General features: G+C 44.3%; 1 protein-coding gene across 1 annotated transcript in view; it reads left to right on the forward strand.

The window, feature by feature from the left end:
- The window catches only part of LOC127437248 (growth arrest-specific protein 2-like), a 93,618-nt gene that overhangs the window by 20,313 nt on the left and 49,653 nt on the right, over positions 1 to 23,652 (forward strand). Inside the window, exon 3 of the mRNA XM_051692069.1 lies at positions 5,726 to 5,847. Coding sequence (XP_051548029.1) covers positions 5,726 to 5,847 — 122 coding nt within the window. The remainder of the gene's footprint in view (positions 1 to 5,725; positions 5,848 to 23,652) is intronic.

Raw genomic sequence — 23,652 nt, forward strand, 5'->3', positions numbered from 1 at the left:
TTCTCGCATTATCACTTTTACGTACTTTTATGATACTTTTGGATATATATCTCTATAATCTTTAAATCTTTAAATTGAGGCACTATCCACTGCCATTGCATTGAAAAGACCACAATATTCATTAAAACATATCCTTTTGTGTTCTGTATAAGAAAGAAAGTCATAAGAGTTTGGAATTATCATTTTTGGGTGAACTATTCCTTTAAGAAAATTAAACAAATTTAGACTAAGACTGAAATTTAGATTTGATTTTCCAGGATCATTGAGTAATTCCAAGAATCGGATCAAACTAATGTTTGTGAGTAGAGTTATTTTGAAGTACTTAAGTTCTCTCCTGTTGTTTTGTTTACGGATCCATAATATGGCTATGAATGGCATATATTTTGTTTGTCGGGACCTGGAGAGAGGGTTTGATATTGCTCGAGTTAGAATAAAAGAGGTACATTCACAAAGAGTTTCACAAGCTCCACGTCTCCCCTCCGCTGGGCTCAATTACCACATTTGGAACTCATTAAAACATCCAAACCCCCTCGACCACGAACGCCCCCTCAGTATGAAGTGAAAAAAATGGAGTGGATGAATAAATATGCACTTTCCACAGACACCCCAACCCCCCTCCGCCACCTCCTGTTTCACAGTGACCTCACAGAGGAAGAATGATCGTCTGGAAGCCAGTGAAATACAGCCGTCATATGTTGATCAGTATAGGATTGTGTGTCTGTGTGTGTGAGTGTGTTTTATCTGGATTACTATTGCAAAATAAATCAGCTGTTTCCTTCCAAGCACTCGTCTGTTTTTGTGAGTGGAACGTGTTTATCTGTGAATCAAAGCTGCGTGGAACTTCTGGCTTTAAAACAGACTGTTTACCATTCAGAATTGAATTTAGAATGATTTTGAAATTCCAAAACAATTTCTGAATTTGAATTAGAAAACAGGATGCTGAATTTTAATTACAATTTCAATTTAAGGGGTGCAATTATTATAAAGTAATAATTTCTTTGTTCAGTATAAATAGAGGGCAAAAATCACTCAAATTGAAATCATTAATTAAATGTTTAAATAAAGCATTAAATACATAATTGAACTGTTAAAAAACGATAAAATCATTAAACTAATAATTCAATCATGTCACTCATGTTTCATTTTAGCACTATTTTGTGTCCATTTTCATTTCAGCATTAACTTTCATCTAATTTATCTAACCGTAACCCTGAAAATGAAAAGACATAAAGTGTGTGTGTGGCATGGGGGGACGTGCCTTTTCAGGTCCCCCTCAGCTGTCATTATGACCCAGGTGACGAGCCTTACCGCTCTCCCACTCCCACAGACCGACACATGACCATGCCCCCCATGCCACAGTGTGCTTAAATGTAAAATCAACTGAAAGAAAAAGCTAAAATGAAAATAGACAGAAACTAGTGCAAAAATTATATAAACCGAACATGTATTGTTTTACTTAGTGATTAATTTAATGTTTTTACTGTAATTTTTTGTATTTTATTTTTTACGATTTCATTATATTGTTAATTATTTATTTAATTATTTATGTATTGATTTCATTTATTAGAATGTGATTATATTAATTATTAATTATCAATGTTTTTAACCAAATGCCACCTATAGAATTGGTATTTCATTTATAGCATATATATATATATATATATATATATATATATATATATATATATATATATATATATATATATATGCTGTTTTGGAAGGAAATTGGTACTTTAATTCACCAAAGTGGCATTCAACTGATCACAATGTATAGTCAGGACATTACTGATGTTAAAAACAGCACCATCACTATTTGAAAAAAGTCATTTTTGATCAAATCTAGACAGCAGCCATCACTCCAACATCTTATCCTTGAGTAATCATGCTAAATTGCTAATTTGGTACTAGAAAATCACTTGCCATTATATCAAACACTGCTGAAAGCTATTCGGTTTGTTAAATGAAGCTTAACATTGTCTTTGTGTTACATTGTGTTTGTTTTTGAATTGCCACAGTATGCAATAGACTGGCATGTCTTAAGGTCAATATTAGGTCAAAAATGGCAAAAAAGAAACAGCTTTCTCTAGAAACTCGTCAGTCAGTCATTGTTTTGAGGAATGAAGGCTATACAATGCTTGAAATTGCCAAAAAACTGAAGATTTCATACAAAGGTCTACACTACAGTCTTCAAAGACAAAGGACAACTGGCTCTAACAAGGACAGAAAGAGATGTGGAAGGCCAGATGTACAACTAAACAAGAGGATAAGTACATCAGAGTCTCTAGTTTGAGAAATAGACGCCTCACATGTCCTCAGCTGACAGCTTCATTGAATTCTACCCGCTCAACACCAGTTTCATGTACAACAGTAAAGAGAAGACTCAGGGCTGCAGGCCTTATGGGAAGAATTGCAAAGAAAAATCCACTTTTGAAACAGAAAAACAAAAAGAAAAGGTTAGAGTGGGCAAAGAAACACAGACAATGGGCAGCAGATAATTGGAAAAGAGTGTTATGGATCTTAACCCCATTGAGCTTTTGTGGGATCAGCTAGACTGTAAGGTGCGCGAGAAGTGCCCGACAAGACAGCCACATCTATGGCAAGTGCTACAGGAAGCGTGGGGTGAAATGTCACCTGCGTATCTGGACAAACTGACAGCTAGAATGCCAAGGAACTGCAAAGCTGTCATTGCTCCACGTGGAGGATTTTTTGATGAGAAGCCTTTGAAGTAGTTCAAGAAGTTCTGAACATTTTTTTCAAATTGTAATAGTAATTTTTCACGTTATTAATGTCCTGACTATACATTGTGATCAGTTGAATGCCACTTTGGTGAATAAAAGTACCAATTTCTTTCCATCAGAGCAAAATCTGTCCATTATTCCAAACTTTTGGCTGCCAGTGTGTGTGTATATATATATATATATATATATATATATATATATATATATATATATATATATATATATATATATTCAGTATGCAGCATAAATTAGTACACCCCCTCTGAAACCTAACAAATAAGCTTTTTCTCTTGACAAATAAGACATATTTGGTGTTCATGTCAAATGGAATGTTAAAGCAACTCAGTTTTCAGTTTATCAGATACAAATGAAACATGTCAATACTAAGCAAGAAAAAATGACTTTATCAAAATTACAAAAGGCCACATTGCAAAAATGAGTACACCCTCCTGAAAGTTATAATCAAGCTTAATCACATATTTTCAGTTGCTAGTTGAGGAACATTGATCAGCAGATTATTCTTTTGAACTATCACACTCAAATAGATGTACAGTAGTTGGTTAAAGTGTAAAAGTGTTACTTAACCCACTGAATCACTCTCAGACTCAATGCTGACAACAAATGGACCACATGGGAGAGAACTGTCGTGTAAATGAGGACAGAAAATGATTTAATTGCACAAAAGGTGACAATGGTACAAAAGTATTAGCAAATCACTGTTACTGAGTCAAAACACAGAAGTGCAAGTAGCAAAAGTGATACAGAAATTAAAAAACAGATGAACTTGTGACAAGTTTCCTGAAATGTTCAGACCGTCGCTGTAAGCTTTCACCTCATGATGAGTGATTTTTGCTAAGAATCGCCGAGCACTGTGGGAAGCCAAACTGGAGTGACAGTTTGATCTCTCACAGTAAGAAACAATCTGCAAAGAAGTGGAATACATGTTGTCATCCAAGCAGGAAGGCACAGCTGAAGCCAAAGCATAAAAAAGCTTGTTTAGCCTTTGCCAAGGCCCATACTGATAAATGTGCAGACCTTTGAGAATCTATAAGCAGGTCTCCTGAGCCCAAAGTCATTTTTTATTTTTTTTATTTTTTTTCTTCGATCTGATGGAATCCAAAATGCATGGTGTCACACAGGGAGTACAGTGGTAAGTGCATGGTACCCACAGTGATGTACAGTGGTGGTAAAGTTCTTATTTGGGGATTTATGAGTGCTGAAGGTGTGGGGGAATTGTACTTCATCAATGGCTTCGTGAATTCACAGATGTTCAGCAAAATCTTAAAAGAGAAGATGCAACCCTCTCTCCCCACACTGGGCTGTAGGGCTCTTTTTTACCATGACAATGACCCTAAACATTATTCCAAAGCCACTGCTGCATTCCTATTGATAAACAAGATACTGTAGTGTGTCACGCAACCTCAACCCTATTTGAGCACCTGCGGGGAGCAAGTCAAGCATCACTCCCCATTAAACATCAGAATACTCAAGAAGGTCATCCTCCGGGAGTGGAACAGGATAGATGAGACAATATGTCATGAACTTGTACACTTGATGTCAAGATGTGTCAGAGCAGTATTTAAAAGTTATAAAATGTTTCACATTATTTGAATTTATTCAAGGGTGTACTCATTTTTGCAACCCTTTACTTAAGCAAAGCTGCCTATTATTTTACAGATGTTGATAAAATATCTTTTGATTTTGTTATTAAGTATACGTTTAATACATTTCCATTTTGTAATAGATTTGTAACATTTTCCATGAATTTTAATAGTAAGCATTTAGAAATAGAAATATATCTTTATGTACCGAGGGGGTGTACTCATTTATGCTGCATACTGTATATATATATATATATATATATATATATATATATATATAGACACACACACACACACACACACACATTGTATTGCATTGTATTTAGTAAATTAACTTTCATTCTATGGACATGGTTAAAGAACACTTAATTTGACTAAATGCTCTCAGTTACCCCAAATTTTGCTCTCAATAGTTATTTTCATAATGTTAACTGAAAACAATGTGGTGGACATTTTGTGGTGCTGAATATCGAGAAATACACTACCGGTCAAAAGTTTTGAAACACACTCATTCTTTATTATAATTTTTTTCACATTTTTGAATAATAGTAAAGTCATCAAAACTATGGAATAACAGAAATGGAACTATGGGAATTATGTTGTGACTAAACAAAATCCAAAATAAATCAAAACTGTGTTATATTTTAGCATCTTCAAAGTAGTCACCCTTTGTCTAGAATTTTCAGACATGTACTCTTGACATTTTCTCAACCAACTTCTTGAGGTATCACCCTGGGATGATTTTTAAACAGTATTGAAGGTGTTCCCATCTATGTTGGGCAATTATTGACTGCTTTTCTTTATTATTTGGCCCAAGTCATCAATTTCAAAAACTTTTTTAGTTTTGTAATGAAATAAATTAATTATATTTTTGTCTACAAAACTAATTTCAAACATTTAAGCATACACCTTCAGATCAAAAGATTTTTAAGATCATGAGAAACATTTCAGTCAAGTGTTTCAAAACTTTTGACCGGTAGTGTATGTCTAGTGATGTATATTATTTTTTGATGCAAAACTTCTGTTGGGCTAATGAAATTCCTCTTGTGTGTGCATCGACTTGAATATCTTTGAATTGCAATTAAGTACATTCCTCTTCCTGTCATTTCAATTAAATGTCTTGGAGGGAGTGACCAAATAAATCAAACTCCAACTCATGAATTTTAATTAACATATTCTTAAATTCCAAATTTTGCCCACAACCCTAATTTGAGATGAAGGTTCATTCCAATATTTTTGTGGTGCTGGAAAGCTCTTTTCTGAATATTATGCTGTAATTCAGTAATGTAGAGTTGTGCAATAAAAGCCAAATGCAGTGAAGCAAATTCAAATCTAAATTAAATCTTTTTTGAGATGTCCATGTCTTTCTGTCTTCTTGTCTGTCAGGTGTGGACATCACTGCAGAGAGTTTCATGGAGCGGTTAGATAACGGATTCCTCTTGTGTCAGCTGGCTGAGACACTGCAGGAGAAATTCAGACAAAATAACAAAGATCTCCAGACAGGAAAGGTACTGATTCTATTTTCCTTAAAACCAACATGATCTCATTAGTATTCATAGGTATTTGTATGTGGTTCTATCACACATACAATTTGGTATCAGTGTAATAGAAATCAGGAAATGAGTGAAACTCATGTTAATATTACACAGTTACATCGACAGTGTTCAATCAGACCAGTCATCAGAGAATTCATAAAGATTTGAACATTTAAAGCTGTGTACATACGTAAAAGCGCTTACATTTTAAATGCTGTGAATATGTTGATATTGTACATTTCAGTGTCTGTCTAAAAATACAAAAATGTACGTGAAACCGTTATGCACAAATATCTACAAATACTGATATGATCACTCTGTCACAACACATACCAGCATCTACTTTTAATCCAGAGTCTTATGATAAGATAATAGGACTGGTGGATATATCAAATATTCACAATATATTCATGATTATTTGGCTTTTAAGTTTGATAATGAGTAAGTTATTAGATTCATTTCTTTGGATGCACCGATATCCAATTTCTGGGCCAATACCAGTTACTGATAATTCACTGCTCATTTTTGCAGATACTGATAACCGATAATTGTACTTTAGCTAATAGTTAATTAATTAAAACTATTCAGTTGAAACAAGTGAGTCAAAGAAAATAGGTGTCATTTAAAACTTTGGAATGCAGACTTCAAAATATGGTAAATCCAATTTTGCCATGATAATAATATTTGGATTTTCCCAGTAATCAGCCAACAATATATCGACCACCGATATATTGTGCACCCCTTCCAGAGATATTCTTTCATCTGAAGTCCGAGTCAAGTCTAGAGTCTTTTGTCACGAGTACGAGTCGAGTCTCAAGTCACTAAATTTTACATATTTTTAGGGTATATATATATATATATATATATATATATATATATATATGTATACTGGCGGCCAAAAGTTTGGAATCATGGACAAATTTAGCTCTTATGGAAAGAAATTGGTACTTTTATTCACCAAAGTGGCATTCAACTGATCACAATGTATAGTCAGGACATTAACAACGTGAACAATTACTATTACAATTTGAAAAAAATGTTCAGAACTTCTTGAACTACTTCAAAGAGTTCTCATAGAAAAATCCTCTGCATGCAGCAATGACAGCTTTGCAGATCCTTGGCATTCTAGCTGTCAGTTTGTCCAGATACTCAGGTGACATTTCACTCCACACTAACTGTAGCACTTGCCATAGATGTAACATTCCATAACACTCTTTCCCAATTATCTGCTGCCCAATGTCTGTTTCTTTGCCCACTCTAACCTTTTCTTTTTGTTTTTGTGTTTCAAAAGTGGCTTTTTCTTTGCAATTCTTCCCATAAAGCCTGCAGCCCTGAGTCTTCTCTTTACTGTTGTACATGAAACTGGTGTTGAGCAGGTAGAATTCAATGAAGCTGTCAGCTGAGGACATGTGAGGTGTCTTTCCCTATCTGTCACTCACTCGACGTTGGTGTCGATTTAGTGACACTAGGGGTCACGCTTGGAAGCCCGAGACACCTCTGGTCTTTGATAAAAGGCCAATGAAAATTGGCGAGTGGTATTTGCATGCCACTCCCCCGAACATACGGGTATAAAAGGAGCTGGTATGCAACCACTCATTCAGATTTTCTCTTCGGAGCCGAACGGTCATGCTCATTGAGCTGAATACTACTGTTCATTCACCTGCTGGATCTGACGGCGCATTTCAGCGGCTTCTCCCTCCTCTGCACTGGTGCACTGCAGAGAATGCCCCTGGACGCTTCGGCAGAAAAACTAGAGAGTATATTTTCTGAAAGAGCATTTTTCCCCTCTAAAAGAGTATATATTTCTCTAAAAGAGCACACACACGGAATGTCTTTTTAAAGACGCGTCTTTTTAAAGATGCTTTTCCGATTGTGTGTTATTCCTGGTTGTGCTCGTTATTTCTCGCCTTCTAACGGTCACGATCACGGTTTTTCGTGTCTGGGCACTGCTCACGTGGAGACAGCGTTCGTGGATGGTCACATTCTCATTGCGAGAATGTGTCCATGGCAACGTTGCGGTCGCGGCTCGCCTTCCTAAGGAAGCGAGCCACCCCAGAGGCTCCCGCCTCGGTCCTTTTACCCACGGGTTTGAGGCCAGCGCGGCTAGCACTGGGGGCGATTTGGGGACCCCAATGGGACCGCCTCCGCCGGGTATCCCCCCACGGACCTCCCATTCCCCAGCACGCTCGTCTGCCCCGATTGGGCTTGCGGGTGAGTCCGCCGGCTCGTCTCACGGCGAGTTCGACCTCTTATTCGGAGCCCGCGAAAGTGATGAGCTCTCGAGCGCAGCATCGGAGAGCGGGCTCGTCCAGTCGGAAGCCTCAGCTGGGCTCCTCCCTTTGGGGTTGATCGCCCAGTCACAGGCTGACGCGGAGATGACGACATGCTTTCCCGGACAACCGCGAGCGTCGGTTAGAGTGGATTTCACCGCTCTTCCCTGAACCCTCGCGGCTCTGTGATTGGTTCCTGGGCTCGCGGCGCCGCTCAAAGCCACACCCCGCCCCGTTCCTTTCTTCCCGGAAGTGCATGAAGAGCTGACAAGGTCGTGGGAGGCACCTTTTACTGCCCGGTCCCGATCTTTTCAGCTTCCCCGCTCTCACTACCCTCGATGGTGGGGCGGCCAAGGGTTATTCGGCAATCCCCTGGTGGATAAAGGCGCTCGCGGTGCACCTATGCCCGCAGAGCGCCGCCACCTGGCGCGGGTGCCCAAAGCCCCCGTCCAAGGCCTGTAGGTTTACGTCGTCTCTGACGGTCAAAGCCTACGGCGCTGCTGGACAAGCCGCCTCCACCCTGCACGCCATGGCTCTCCTGCAAGTCCGCCAAGGCGCTAAAGGAACTGCACGAGGGTAGTTCCGCCTCGGGATTGATGCAGGAACTGCGCTCGGCGACCGACCTCGCTCTCCGAGCGACGGAGGTCACGGCGCGGTCTCTCGGGCGGACGATGGCCACACTAGTGGTCCAGGAGCGCCACCTTTGGCTCAACCTGGTCGAGATGGGTGAGGCCGACAGGACACGATTCCTTGCTGCCCCCATTTCCCAGGCGGGCCTATTCGGCGACACCGAGGACTTTGCCCAGCAGTTCTCGATGGTAGAGCAGTAGATGGATGCTAGCTGGCTTGTCCTGCCCCGGCGTGGCTCAAGATCCCGCACCCCATCTACTCATCGCCGAGGGCGTCCCCCTGCGGTGACTGCACCGGCTCCGCCGCAGCCCGCCCCTCCGGCCCGGCCCCGGCGTGGAGCCCACCGCAGGAAGCCGACGCCACCCGTCTCACAGCCGGCACCGAAGAACCCACGGAGGTCTTCGAAGCGCCCGTGAGATGGGCGACCCAGGGACAACGAAACCCGCTGCTCTGGAGCTGGTAAGCAGATCTTCATCTTTTTGTTACCTTTTGCATTTAATGGCGCTGCATGCCCAAGTGGCTGCAGTACTCAAGAGCTCCGCAAGAGTGGTTTCCTTGTTCCCTGGGTCACATATCCGGTGTGTACGGCTGGCATCACGACCACCGTCCACCACTCCATTTGGCAGGTTGGCGCTCCAGCGGCGGTCTCCCGCCCTGAGCGCCCAGCTGTGGCACAAATCCGCCCCCGATGTGACAGTCTCCACGGGTCATGAGGACAGGCCTCGTCCTCCCCCGTCCCAGGGTGTTCCGGGGGTGGTCACAAGGAGCCAGGTAAGTGCTTCGATGTCCTCGGACTCAGCACGGCCACAATGTGGTGTGGCACCTCAAGCTCCGCCCCGCCGCGAGGCCCCACCCGCCGGTACATCCGATGACGTTGTCCCTTTGGTCCCCCTTGCGCGGAACTCGGACGCATGGCTTGCGCTTTCCAGTCCATCACGAGGGATGGTCCGGACCGTCCGACTTGGCTGCACGATTCACTTTGCTGGACATCCGCCCAGGTCCAGCGGTGTCCACTTCACCTTGGTGAAAGACGGAAACGCTGCTACCTTGCGCGGAGATCGCTACCCTCCTACGGAAGGACGTGATAGAACCTGTCCCTCCAGCCGAGATGAAGAAGGGGTTTTACAGCCCCTACTTCATTGTACCGAAAAAGGGCGGTGGGTTGCGGCCAATCTTGGACCTGCGAGTACTGAACCGGGCCTTACACAGACTCCCGTTCAAGATGCTGACGCAAAGACGCATTCTAGCGAGCGTCCGGCATCAAGATTGGTTCGCGGCGGTAGACCCGAAGGATGCGTACTTTCACGTCTCGATCCTTCCTTGACACAGACCCTTCCTGCGGTTCGCGTTCGAGGGTCAGGCGTATCGGTACAAGTCCTCCCTTTCGGCCTGTCCCTGTCTCCTCGCATCTTTACGAAGATCGCAGAGGCTGCCCTTGCCCCGTTAAGGGAGGTGGGCATTCGCATTCTCAACTATCTCGACGACTGGCTAATCCTAGCTCACTCTCGAGACGGGTTATGCGCACACAGGGACCTGGTGCTCTCACACCTCAGCCGACTAGGGCTTCGGGTCAGCTGGGAAAAGAGCAAGCTTCTCCCGGTTCAGAGCATCTCTTTTCTCGGTTTGGAGTTGGACTCAGTCTCCTTGACGGCGCACCTTACGAACGAGTGCGCCCAGTCGGTCACGGATCGGGTTGATGCATATGAGGCCGCTTCAGCACTGGCTCCAGAATCGAGTTCCGAGACGGGCATGGCGCCACGGGACACACTGCGTGGCCATTACGTCGGTCTGTCACCGTCTTTTCAGCCCTTGGACCGACCTCTCGTTTCCACAAGCAGGTGTTCCGCTAGAACTGGTCTCCAGGCACGTCGTGGTCACGACAGACGCCTCCAAAACGGGCTGGGGCGCTGTTGGCAACGGGCACGCAGCCGCCGGCCTCTAGACGGGTCCGTGGCTTCGTTGGCACATCAACTGCCTCGAGTTACTGGCAATTCTGCTCGCCCTGCGGAGGTTCCGGCCGTTGATCCAGGGCAAGCACGTGCTAGTTCGGACAGACAGCACGGCAGCGGTAGCATATGTTAACCGCCAAGGCGGTCTGCGCTCCCGCTGTATGTCATAACTCGCCCGCCGTCTCCTCCAACGGAGTTAGCAGCACCAAGTCGCTGCAAGCAACTCACATCCCGGGCAACCTCAACACTCCGGCGGACGCGCCTTAACAACAGGTTACGCTCAAGGGAGAGTGGAGACTCCACCTTCAGGTGGTCCAGCTGATTTGGATTCGATTCAGTCAGGCACAGGTGCACCTTTTCGCCTCCCAAGAATCCTCCCACTGCCCGCTCTGGTACGCCCTCACCGAGGCCTTCCTCGGCATAGATGTGCTGGCACACAGCTGGTCCCCTGGCATTCGCAAATATGCGTTTTCCCCAGTGAGCCTGCTCGCACAGACCCTGTGAAAGGTCAGGGAGGACGAGGAGAAGATCGTCCTGGTAAGCACCCTACTGGCCCGCCCAGACGTGGTGCTCGGACCTCACGCTCCTCGTGACAGCTCCCCCCGGGCTAATTCCCCTGAGGAAGGCCCTTCTTTCTCAGGGAAGGGGCACCATCCGGCACCCGCGCCCAGACCTCTGGAATCTCCATGTCTGGCCCCTGGACGGGACGCGGAAGACCTAAGCTGTCTCCCACCTGCGGTGTTAGACACGTTCACTCAGGCTAGGGCTCCCTCTACGAGGCGCCTGTATGCCTTTAAGTGGTGTCTGTTCGCTAAGTGGTGTTCTTCCCATCAGGAAGACCCCCAGAGGTGCGCAGTCAGATCGGTGCTTTCCTTCCTGCAAGAGAGGTTGGAAGGGAGGCTGTCCCCTTCCACCTTGAAGGTGTACGTTGCTGCCATAGCAGCACACCATGACGCAGTCGACGGTAAGTCCTTAGGGAAGCATGATCTGATCATCAGGTTCCTAAGAGGCGCCAGGAGGCTGAATCCCTCCAGGCCACGCCTTATTCCCTCATCGGACCTCTGTAGTTTTTCAGGGTCTACAGAGAGCCCCCTTTGAGTTTTGCAGTCAGCCGGGCTTAAGGCACTCTCCTTGAAGACTGCCCTCCTGACTGCACTCACTTCCATCAAGAGGGTAGGTGACCTGCAAGCGTTCTCTGTCAGCGAAACGTGCCTGGAGTTCGGTCCGGGCTATTCTCATGTGATCCTGAGACCCCCGACCGGGCTATGTGCCCAAGGTTCCCACCACATCTTTTAGGGACCAGGTGGTGAACCTGCAAGCGCTGCCCCAGGAGGAGGCAGACCCAGCCCTGTCGTTGCTGTGTCTGGTGCGCGCTTTACGCATCTATTTGGATCGCACGCAGAGCTTTAGAATCTCTGAGCAGCTCTTTGTCTGCTTTGGTGCACAGTGGAAAGGAAGCGCTGTCTCCAAGCAGAGGATCGCCCACTGGCTCATTGACGCCATAACTATGGCATGTCTCGCCCAAAACATGCCGCCCCCGGTAGGGGTACGACCCCATTCTACCCGTGGTGTAGCGGCTTCTTGGGCCCTGGCCAGAGGTGCCTCTCTAACAGACATTTGCAGAGCAGCGGGCTGGGCAACACCCAACACCTTTGCAAGGTTCTACAACCTCCAGGTGGAACCGGTTTCGTCCCAGGTAGTGGCATGCAACACAAGCGGATAAGCCCGGGATAGCCGGCCGGGTGTATCGCTTGCACATAGCGCCTTCCACCTCCTTTTGAGCTGAAGATGTGCGCTGTTAATTCCCAGTAGTGTTCACAAAAGTTGTTCCCTGGTTGACTTTCTCCGAGCCCTGTGGCAGTCGAGTTTTCGTAGAGACTCGCTGCCGGCACAGTACACGCGCTAACTAAGAGCCCGGTTCTGGGGTAGGTGCTCCGCATGTGGCGGTTCCCTGTAAGGCTAACCCCATGCAATCTATATCTTCCGCTAGTTCGTTTCCCTACTGGCAAACTGCGTCTTCCTTGGGCAGAGCCCCTCAGTCTCCATGTTGTAGTAACTCCTCCCCCATTGGGCAGGATCTACCTTGAAGGCTCTCTACATGGTTGGAAAGACCATGTGATGTATTCTTCCACTTAAATATCCCCCCCTCTCTTGGGGCGAGGTGTGGTCTCCGCGGTGTCCTCCCCTTGGGAGGGACACCCCCCGACTAGACCTGGCGGCCCAGTCAGATAATCCCCCTTCTTTTTTAGGGAGTGGAAAAAGAGAAGGGGAAAGAGGCCACGACTGCGTTAAGCCTGTCTCTATCTCTGGGTAGTCGACTTGTCCCCAAAAAGGGCCGTTCGACACTCATAACTGTGTTGGGGGAGGTTACGTGTCGACCTGGTGCGCTGGCTATGAGGCACACAGCAAGTCTGCCCACCACACACCGCCAGTTCACGTAACACAGTTCAGCCTTGTGGCGTTTTGTATAGGGACCCCTAGTGTCACTACATCGACACCAACGTCGAGTGAGTGACAGATAGGGAACGTCATGGTTACTGGTGTAACCTCCGTTCCCTGATGGAGGGAACGAGACGTTGGTCCCTCCTGCCACAACGCTGAACTACCCGCTGAAATGGCTGGACCTTATATCGGCTCCTCAGCGTAAAACCTGAATGAGTGGTTGCATACCAGCTCCTTTTATACCCGTATGTTCGGGGGAGTGGCATGCAAATACCACTCGCCAATTTTCATTGGCCTTTTATCAAAGACCAGAGGTGTCTCGGGCTCCCAAGAGTGACCCCTAGCGTCACTACATCGACACCAACGTCTCGTTCCCTCCATCAGGGAACAGAGGTTACACCAGTAACCATGACGATTTCTCAAACTAGAGACTCTGATGTACTTATCCTCTTGTTTAGTTGTACATCTGGCCTTCCACATCTCTTCCTGTCCTTGTTAGAGCCAGTTGTCCTTTGTCTTTGAAGACTGTAGTGTACAACTTTGTATGAAATCTTCATTTTTTTGATAATTTCAAGCATTGTATAGCCTTCATTCCTTAAGTTTCTAGAGAAAGCTGTTTCTTTTTTGCCATTTTTGACCTAATATTGCCCTTAAGACATGTCAGTCTACTGCATACTGTGGCAACTCAAAAACAAACACAAAGACAATGTTAAGCTTCATTTAATGAACCAAATAGCTTTCAGTAGTGTTTGATATACTGGCAAGTGATTTTCTAGTACCAAATTATCAATTTAGCATGATTACTCAAGGATAAGGTGTTGGAGTGATGGCTGCTGGAAATGAGGCCTGTCTAGATTTGATCAAAAATTACTTTTTTCAAATAGTGATGGTGCTGTTTTTTACATCAGTAATGTCCTGACTATACTTTGTGATCAGTTGAATGCCACTTTGGTGAATAAAAGTAGCAATTTCTTTCCATAAGAGCAAAATCTGTCCATTATTCCAAACTTTTGGCTGCCTGTGTGTGTGTGTGTGTGTATATATATATATATATATATATATATATATATATATATATATATATATATATATTTCTTTTAAGTGAACTGCAGCAAGCTACCTGTTGCTCGTGCTCGCATTTGTGCACACACACCATAGGGATGCGAGCGAGCGAGCATCGGCCAAAACAATGACGTAACGTACAAAGAAACTGAACGTGATTCACCGACATCATGCTGACAGATGAGGTAGCATAATTAAAATTACACAGTTATGATTGTTTTACTGCAAACTTTGAGACTGTATATTATATTTGACTCTCCAGTGCTGGAACAGGGTTAAAACAAAGTGTGGATATAGGTCTGACTATGCGAGACTGTAGTTTGAAGTAATCCCGGCAAAAGCGACCCGCTCCCTTCACATGAAAATCAGTCTACAGGCTTTAATAGGTAACCAAGGAAGTCCGGGAAGGGCTCATTTTTTAAGTTGCGTTACAAGCCATTCACACATTGGCAAAAAAAAAAAGGCAAATATTACGTGAAAATTGTTACATATTGCACCTTTAAAAAATATAATTGTATGATCTTTGATACTAATCTGGGATACTAATAAAATTAGTATGTAAAAATTAATTGTATTTTATTTATTTCATTTTATTTTATGATTTCACAGACATAATGAACTTATCCTGTACTCTTTTGTGTAATAAAGGTGCCACAGTTTTTTTCACGGTCTGTTCAACAAGGCTTAGAACACGCACACAAGCAATGCAATATGACATATGCAATGCAATGTAATGCAGTATCATTAGGTATAATTTTGACCTCTGGTTGGCAATCATAATGAGCCCTGTAGCTACAATGCCCAATGTTTGCGACAATAAAATATTAGCTAGCTTTGTGTGTTAATTAATGTGAATAACCTTTGAGAATGTGTTCTTTCTGAAGTTTCTGCTTCTGAGGGCACAACCAAATGAGAGCACATATGGCACGGTGGGTGCCGTCATGTTTCATGGGACTCTTATCCCATTTCGGGGTTTACTCGGAAATACACTACCGTTCAAAAGTTTAGGGTCACTTACTCATTATTTTTTTTTTTTTTTTTTTTTTTCACGTTTTAGAATAATAGTAAAGTCATCATAATTATGGAATAATAGAAATGGAAATATGGGAATTGTTTTGTGACTAAAAAAATCCAAAATAAATCAGAACTGTGTTATATTTTAGCATCTTCAATGTGGCCACACTTTGCCTAGATTTTTCAGAAATGTACTCTTGGCATTTTCTCAACCAACTTCTTGAGGTATCACCCTGGGATGCTTTTTAAACAGTATTGAAGGAGTTCCTATCTATATGCTGGGCAATTAGTGGCTGCTTTTCTTAATTATTCGGTCCAATTCATCCATTTCAAAAACTTTTTTTTTTTAAATAAAATTTTAGTTTTGTAATTAAATAAATTAATATGTTGGCACAATTATTTTTTTGTCTACAAAACAAATTTCAAACATTTAAGCATACGCCTTCAGATCAAAAGGTTTTTAAGATCATGAGAAACATTTCAGGCAAGTGACCCCAAACGTTTGAACAGTAGTACACATCACCGAATTCATTTTAGGTTGAGTCTGGAGTCGAGTCTGAAGTCTATAAAAATGCGACTTGAATGCGACTCGAATCCGAGTCTCTAACTCGATTCCCTCTCTCTGACCCCTATTAATTTCACAATCCATCCTTGTCTTTCAACTCACAAGCCCTTCAGTGTGTTCCATCCCAACTTCCTGTTTTCCCATTCAACAGGAAATACGTCAACACAGACAAGAAAACTGTACTCGTAAAACAATCTCATGGGATTTTTAATAGCGTCTCTGGTTTAAACTTCACTAGCAAAAATGGCATCACAGATATGAAGTTCAATGCATTTCCATTAATCAGTTCAATGAAACTGGCTGTTTCAATGAATTGATCAATGATTAGTTTGCGCCACCACTCAAAAATGCTCACATATTAATATGTTTAAGTTAAAAATATATGTAGTTATTGCATTTTTTGAAAGCTATTTCAGAGCAAATAAATAAATATCAAGAATATATATTGCCCAGCTCTATTCGTCAGACAACTGCAGATATTTACACTTCTGTGAACACCTGTAACCCAATACTAAGAAATTCCTCTTTGAAAACAAGAAATGTGAGTAATCTGGCATGTCTGGGTGAAAAATGTAAGATGTCTTTATGTCACCTTAATTCCTTAGCCTAACATTCTCAATCAGGAAAGTGAAAACCTCACGTTGGATAGTCTGCATAGTTGTTTGTCTTCAATGCAAGAGGAATGTCAAATCCAGACCAAACATCAGCCTGCTAGACACATGACCTCAGTAGTCTTACATATGTTAGTTGTTCAGTGTGGAGCATCCCTCATGTGAAATATCAACTTTAATCCACTGCTATCTGCTCTTTGGAATAGGGATGTGCAAAATTAAAAAAGTTCAAAATCTATTTGTTATGGGTTTATCTAAACGACCAGTCAACTAGTCGGTTTTAAAGGGATAGTTCTCCCAAAAATGTCATTATCATTCGTTCATTTCATATTAAATTAGGAATTCAAAATCGGAAAAACAAAAAATGACTTGTTATTTCTTTATTCGTTTACGAAACCAATATTAAAAAACAAATAATGACTTGTTTTTCGTAATTTAGATTTAATGCTCAAGATAAAAATATGAAATTGGAAAAATAGCCAAGGGACATTGTGCATTTTGATTATTTTTTTTCACTAATAGATGGCTTGAATATTTGATTCGTACATATGGGTGGACCTGAAACACCCCTTTCTTCTGACTGGTCAACCTGCACCTTCATCTTCCTCAATGCTGTAAAACAGAATAAAAGTTCTCTGCTGTTTAATTGTTCAGATGAATTTGTCTCAGTTAATGTTAAATTCTTTACCATTTAATCTCCAAAATTCCTAACAACTAGTCAATTAGTGAGGTAGACTAGTTTATCTAGATTTGTGTACATATGGATGCAAATTCAGAGCAGGTTTTAGCATGCTGACATTTCGCAGCGCAATTCCTAATTGAATATGAAATGAACGAATGATACACGGATTACTCACCCTCATGCCATCCCAGGTGTATATGACTTTCTTTCTTCAGCGGAATACATTTGTAGAAAAACAGAAAAATATCTTAGCTCAGTAGGTCCTAAAAATGCAAGTGGATGGAGGTCAGACCTTTGTAGCTCCAAAAATCACAGACAGTCACATAAATGTCATCGATATGTCACCAGCTGTTAAATTAATGTCTTCTAAAGTGACATGATCACTTTTGGTGTGAAAAAGATCAATATTTAAGTACTTTTTGAACAAAACTATCATTGTCCCATAGAGACCTACCGATCATGCATACCATATTTTTCAGAAAATAAGTTGCACCTGATTGCGTTGTTGATGAAAAAAAATACAGATAATTTGCATCAATGTTAGAGGTCTGCACGGACCTTAAATTGAAGCCCGAACTCGGCCTGTACTGGAGACCTTGTGACCCAAGTCAAAGATGTCCTTCCAGCCCATGTTTAGATGGAAAAATAATTGGAAAACTGTGCAGATGCATGGAAAAATAGGTACAGTATGAACAGGCCCTAACTCATCTGTATGCGCATGCAACCCAAACCCAAAGTTATAACTGAAAAACTGATCCAAACCCGTCCCAAAATCTGATGGTTTGTTGGGTGCCATGGGGCTCGGTTTGGGTAGTAAACCTCTTTCCTGTCTGTCACTCACTCGACGTTGTGTCGATGTATTGACACTAGGGGTCGCTTTTGGGAGCCCCAAACACCTCTGATCTTTGAGAAAAGGCCAATGGGAATTGGCGAGTGGAATTTGCATGCCACTCCCCTGGACATACGGGTATAAAAGGAGCTGGCTCGCAACCACTCATTCATATTTTTTCTTCGGAGCCGAGCGGTTGATTCACAAAGAGCTGAATTCCACTGCCGGTCCATTCACCTCTGCATGCTGTTGGATTTACGGTGCATTACAGCGGTTTCTCCCCCTTGTGCACGGATTAAGGGCAGAGAACACCCCTGAGTGCTTCGACAGCCTAAAAGAGTATATATTCTTGCAAAGAGTATATTTTCTCTAAAAGAGTGGCACTGACGGAGAGCGTATTTTTAAAGATGTCTTTCCATCTGTGTTTAGTTCCTGGTTGCGGTCGCTACCTCTCCGCCTCTGACGGCCACGATTGCTGTCTCACCTGCATGGGCCATGCCCACGCTAAGATAGCGTTCATGGATGGATCATGTTCTCACTGCGAGAACATGACCATGGCAACTTTGTGGTAGCGGCTTTCCTTCTTCAGAGGGAAAGCCACTCCAGCTGCTCCCGGCCCCGGTCCTTCTACCTATGGGTATGAGGGCGTGTCGGTTAGCACTGGGGGCGATTTGGGGACCCCAATGGGAGTGGTTCCACCGGGTAATCCCCCACAGACCTCCCATTCCCCAGTATGCTCATTTGCCCCGGTTGAGTTCTGGGATGAGACAGGCGACTCACCCCACGGTGAGTTTAATGTCTCATTCGGTGCTCGAGAACAGAATGAGCTCTCGATCGCAGCATCAGAGAGCGGGCTGATCCAGTCAGACGCGGAGGACTCGACTGGGCTCCCACCTTCGGGTGCGGTTGCCCAGTCTGAGGCCGACGCGGAACTGGAGGCCAGGCTTGCCCGGGCGGCCGCGAGCGTTGGGCTGGAGTGGAACCCTCCACCCTGCCCTGAACCCTCGCGGCTTGACGATTGGTTCCTGGGCTCAGAGTGCCAAGGCTTACAGTGCCTCTGGGCAGGCTGCCTCCACCCTGCAGTGGATCATTGTTACGATCGCTGGACACCGCACATTCACGGCAGGCACGGTGCTGCGTAGGTGGGCCCCCTGCCCCTGTGCGCCCAGCTGTGGCACACCCATGCCCAGGCAGTTGTGACGAGTCACAAGGACGGTCTCCCTCCTCCCCCGTCGCTGACCAGTCCTATGGTGGGTATGCGGAGCAAGGTAAGTGCTTTGATGTTCCCCTCAGCACAGCCACAAGCCCAGGACACGAGGCTCCTTGACGTGGCATCTCCTGCTCCATCCCACCACGAGGGCCCACCCGCAGAAAAGGCCAATGTGAAAACCTAAGTGGCCTACCACCAGTGGTGGTAGAAATGATCACTTAAGACAGGGCTCCCTCTATGAGGCACCTGTATGCCTTGAAGTGGCGTTTGTTCGCTAAGTGGTGTTCTTCCCGACGTGAAGACCCCCAGAGATGCGCAGCCGGGTCGGTGCTTTCCTTCCTGCAGGAAAGGCTGGAGAGGTGGCTGTCCCCCTCCACCTTGAAGGTGTATCTGGCCGCTATAGTGGCGCACCACGACGCAGTAGACGGTAAGTCCCTCAGGAAGCGAGGAGGCTGAATCCTCCCAGGCCGCACCTCACTCCTTCATGGGATCTCCCCGTGGTCCTGCGGAGAGCCCCGTTTGAGCCCCTAGTGTCAGTTGAGCTAAAGGCACTCTCACTGAAGATTACCCTCCTGACTGTGCTCACATCCATCAAGAGGGTTGGGGACCTGCAGGCATTCTCTGTCAGCGACACCTGCCTGGAGTTTGGTCTGGCATACTCTCACGTGATCCTGAGACCCCGACCGGGCTATGTGCCCAAGGTTCCCACGACCCCGTTTAGGGATCAGGTGGTGAACCTGCAAGCGCTTCCCCAGGAGAAGGCAGACCCAGCCTTGTCGTTGCTGTGTCCGGTGCGTGCTTTGCACATCTTCTTGAATCGCATGCAGAGCTTTAGACACTCTGAGCAGCTCTTTGTCTGCTTCGGAGGACAGCAGAAAGGGAGCGCTGTCTCCAAACAGAGGATCGCCCACTGGGTCATTGACGCCGTTGCTTTGGCATACCAGGCCCAGCACGTGCCGCCCCCCTTGGGGCTTCAAGCACACTCAACCAGGAGTGTGGCGGCCTCCTGGGCCCTGACCAATGGCGCCTCTTTAGCAGACATCTGTAGGGCAGCGGGCTGGGCAACACCCAATACCTTCATGAGATTCTACAATCTCCGGGTTGAGCCGGTTTCATCCCGTATGTTGTCAGGTACAACAGGTAAGTATGCGGGGCAATTGGCCGGGTGTACCACTTGCGTACAGCTCCTTTCCCCTCCTGGAGGGGAAGACATGCGCTTTTCCCCCCAGCCGAGTTCACGAGACTTTGGACCCTGGATGTCCTTCCTCCTTAGCCCTGTGGCAGGCGAATTCGGCGGAGAAATTTGATGCTGGCCCAGTATGTGTGCTAGTAGGCCCTGTACTGGGGTAGGTGCTCCACATACGCTGGTTGCTCATGAGTAACCTCGTGTGATGTGTCTTCCGCGGTACGGTTTCCCCATTGGTAAACCCGTGTCTTCCTTGGGCAGAGTTCCCTCTGCCACTGGTCGGCGTATTTGTAGAGCTCCGGGTAGGACCTACCACTGGGACTTCCTCCACATGTGATACTGCCGGTTGGTCCACGCAACGTATTTCCACACAATTACCTCCCCTTCGGGCAGGGTGTGGTCTCCACGATGTCTTTCCCCTTGGGAAAGGACACCCCCCCAACGTGGACGCTTATGGCCCCAGTTGAACAATTTCCACTTTTTGGGGAGAAAAAAGAAGAGAAGAGGCCACAGCTGGTGTGGCCTGTCCCCATTATGGGCAGTCGCCTTGTCCCCGAGGTGCAGGGGACCGTACGATGCTCGTGGAGCATTGGGGGAGGTTACGTGAGGGCCGGGTCCGCTTGCTACTAGGCACGCAGTGGCTTGCCTGCACCTGCACCGCCAATCCACGTAACACAGTTCAGCTAGTTGTGGCGTTTCGTATAGGGACCCCTAGTGTCACTACTTCGACACAACGTCGAGTGAGTGACAGATAGGGAATGTTTTGGTTACTGTTGTAACCTCTGTTCCCTGATGGAGGGAAGGAGACATTGTGTCCCTCTTGCCACAACATTGAACTACCCGCTGAAATGGCCGGGACCCTGTCTCTGCTCCTCAGCGCAAAACCTGAATGAGTGGTTGCGAGCCAGCTCCTTTTATACCCATATGTCCGGGGGAGTGGCATGCAAATTCCACTCGCCAATTCCCATTGGCCTTTCCTCAAAGATCAGAGGTGTTTGGGGCTCCCACGAGTGACCCCTAGTGTCACTACATCGACACAATGTCTCGTTCCCTCCATCAGGGAATAGAGGTTACGACAGTAACCAAGACAAATCCTTGTATATAAGCCGAAATTTGCTCTAAGCAAGTGCATGAACGAAGACGCTTCTGGCTATGCCAGCTCAATTTCCTGCATTTTTGTGCTCCAAAATGTGTCAGACTGCAATTCATAAGACAACACAAGTATACATTGCATTCTCAACATGTCCGCAAGGGGCGCAATAGCAGACATTAGTGTGAACTGTCCAGAATAGTAACACATCCAGGTTAAGACTTTTGAAGGTCTGTTGCCCCCTTGAGAGCAAGAACGCACGTTAAGCATGTTCAACTGGACCATGCATGGGCAATGTGTTTGCAAATGGCTTGTATCTGTATAAGCGTACTTGCGTAAAGTATGTTTCGGGTTAAGTCACACAGATAGACATAGGGGTACATTCCACAAGGCATTAGCATGAGTACCCGACTTTCATTTAGCCTCTTAGCATCTCAAGTCACCCTGTGAAGATTATATCAAGACGTGTGGTATAAAATTGTATTTGGACTTGTTTTAATCAGGAGCTTCTGCTTTAAGTAATCATGTATAACGGTTATTCATATTCTGTTTATGCTATTCTGTTATGCTAATAGTTACTGTTAGCATACTACAGCACTGTGCAATGTCAGCATGCTAAAACCTGCTCTGAATTTGCATCCATATGCACACAAATCTAGATAAACTACTATACCTCACTAATTGACTAGTCGTTTGTTGGACAGTCATGAATCATGGCCCATTCCTATTTTGGAAACTGCACAAGTTGCATTTTAGTCCTCAGAAAAGAGAAGGTTTTGAGGTAGTTTTCATTTAAAAAACAATCCAGTGGTCTTATTATTTATATTATTTATAAATATATCTGTAGGGGGACTGCATGTGAATTTAACATTAGCACATTAGCATAAAACTAGCATGAAAGGGGATGATCATGACTTTCTGCATTCAGCACTGATGCACACATTGCATGTATTATCATAGCTGTAACGATTTCAGCATGACTACCAAAACGTTTGCGTGTTTTCAGACTAAGCTTGTGAATTAGAACCATTTTAGCCATAGTGTATCGCTTTCAGGTGCTTGCAGTGAATGCATCTGTAGTTTCTGTCTCACACAAAGACTTTTGTCTGCAGCCATGGCCACTGGCCATTGCCTGCCAATCCTCGGCATTGTGGGACGATGAACTTTGGAAAAATCACTGAGCTTTGTGATTTAAACAGAGCAGGCTAAGGAAAGCTCGGACTTGTTAAGTGTTCAAAAACTCCCCCGGCTGGGAAATCCATTAAGGTCGAGAGATATTTTCGGTGGTAAATTAAGAAAATATTTCTGCTTGTGTTGGCCAAAAACCACCTCTTACAGATACTCAGAACAGGGCTTTTCTTTTAGTTATGACTCCCTTTAGTTCTACTAATAGAGTCCCACAAGGATGACAGCACAAGAATTACACAGTGTAACTCTTGGCCTGTATTTTTCAAAGATTTCTGGACTGACTGCATCTTTATAAATACAGTATGTAGACCTTAACTTAAATACTAGATTTATTTATGCTAATTTTGAGAGTTAGTGCTAAAATAACACAGATAAGCATCTCTCTGTCTAAGCAAATAATGTCCACAAAAGTGTAACTTAATACTTATTTAATGGCTCTGTTCAAAATGGAATACTGCCTATTTAAAAAAAAAAAAAATTGTATGTGAAAGTTGCAAGATGGAAGATAATTCAAACCGTTGTACGGTACATTGTTGTCATTGTTTATTTTCCATTATATTATATTATATACAGTATATATATATATATATATATATATATATATATATATAAAATTTGTTTTTTCTGTCTTGGCAGTCTGACCCATTAATGAGTCATGGTCACGGAGATAAAAAATAAATAAATAAAAAAAATTGGTTGATAGTACTTCTTGCATGTCTGCTACATTATAAGTAAAATGGCTATGTTGCCTGACATACTCAACTAACAAGGTTCTCATGGTAATCTTGGGCTCGTCTCACAGGATTTGGTTCTGGGAAACATATCTGAGGGGTTTCAGAGGAAAGAGATTGAATTTCAAGAGTGTTTAATTTCAGTAAATATTTTACAGTCATACACTTCCAGCACAGATCCTTTCAAAAGACTAATCCTTTGAATCGATAGTGGTGCTCGCTACTAATGTTGCTCATTCTTACGGTTAGTGATTTGAACAACTATTTTCACCTGGTTGACTATGAAACAGGCAAAAATATCCTGACATTGAAGAAGGGA

The sequence above is a fragment of the Myxocyprinus asiaticus genome, chromosome 48 (genome assembly GCF_019703515.2).
Source record: "Myxocyprinus asiaticus isolate MX2 ecotype Aquarium Trade chromosome 48, UBuf_Myxa_2, whole genome shotgun sequence".
Lineage (NCBI taxonomy): Eukaryota > Metazoa > Chordata > Actinopteri > Cypriniformes > Catostomidae > Myxocyprinus > Myxocyprinus asiaticus.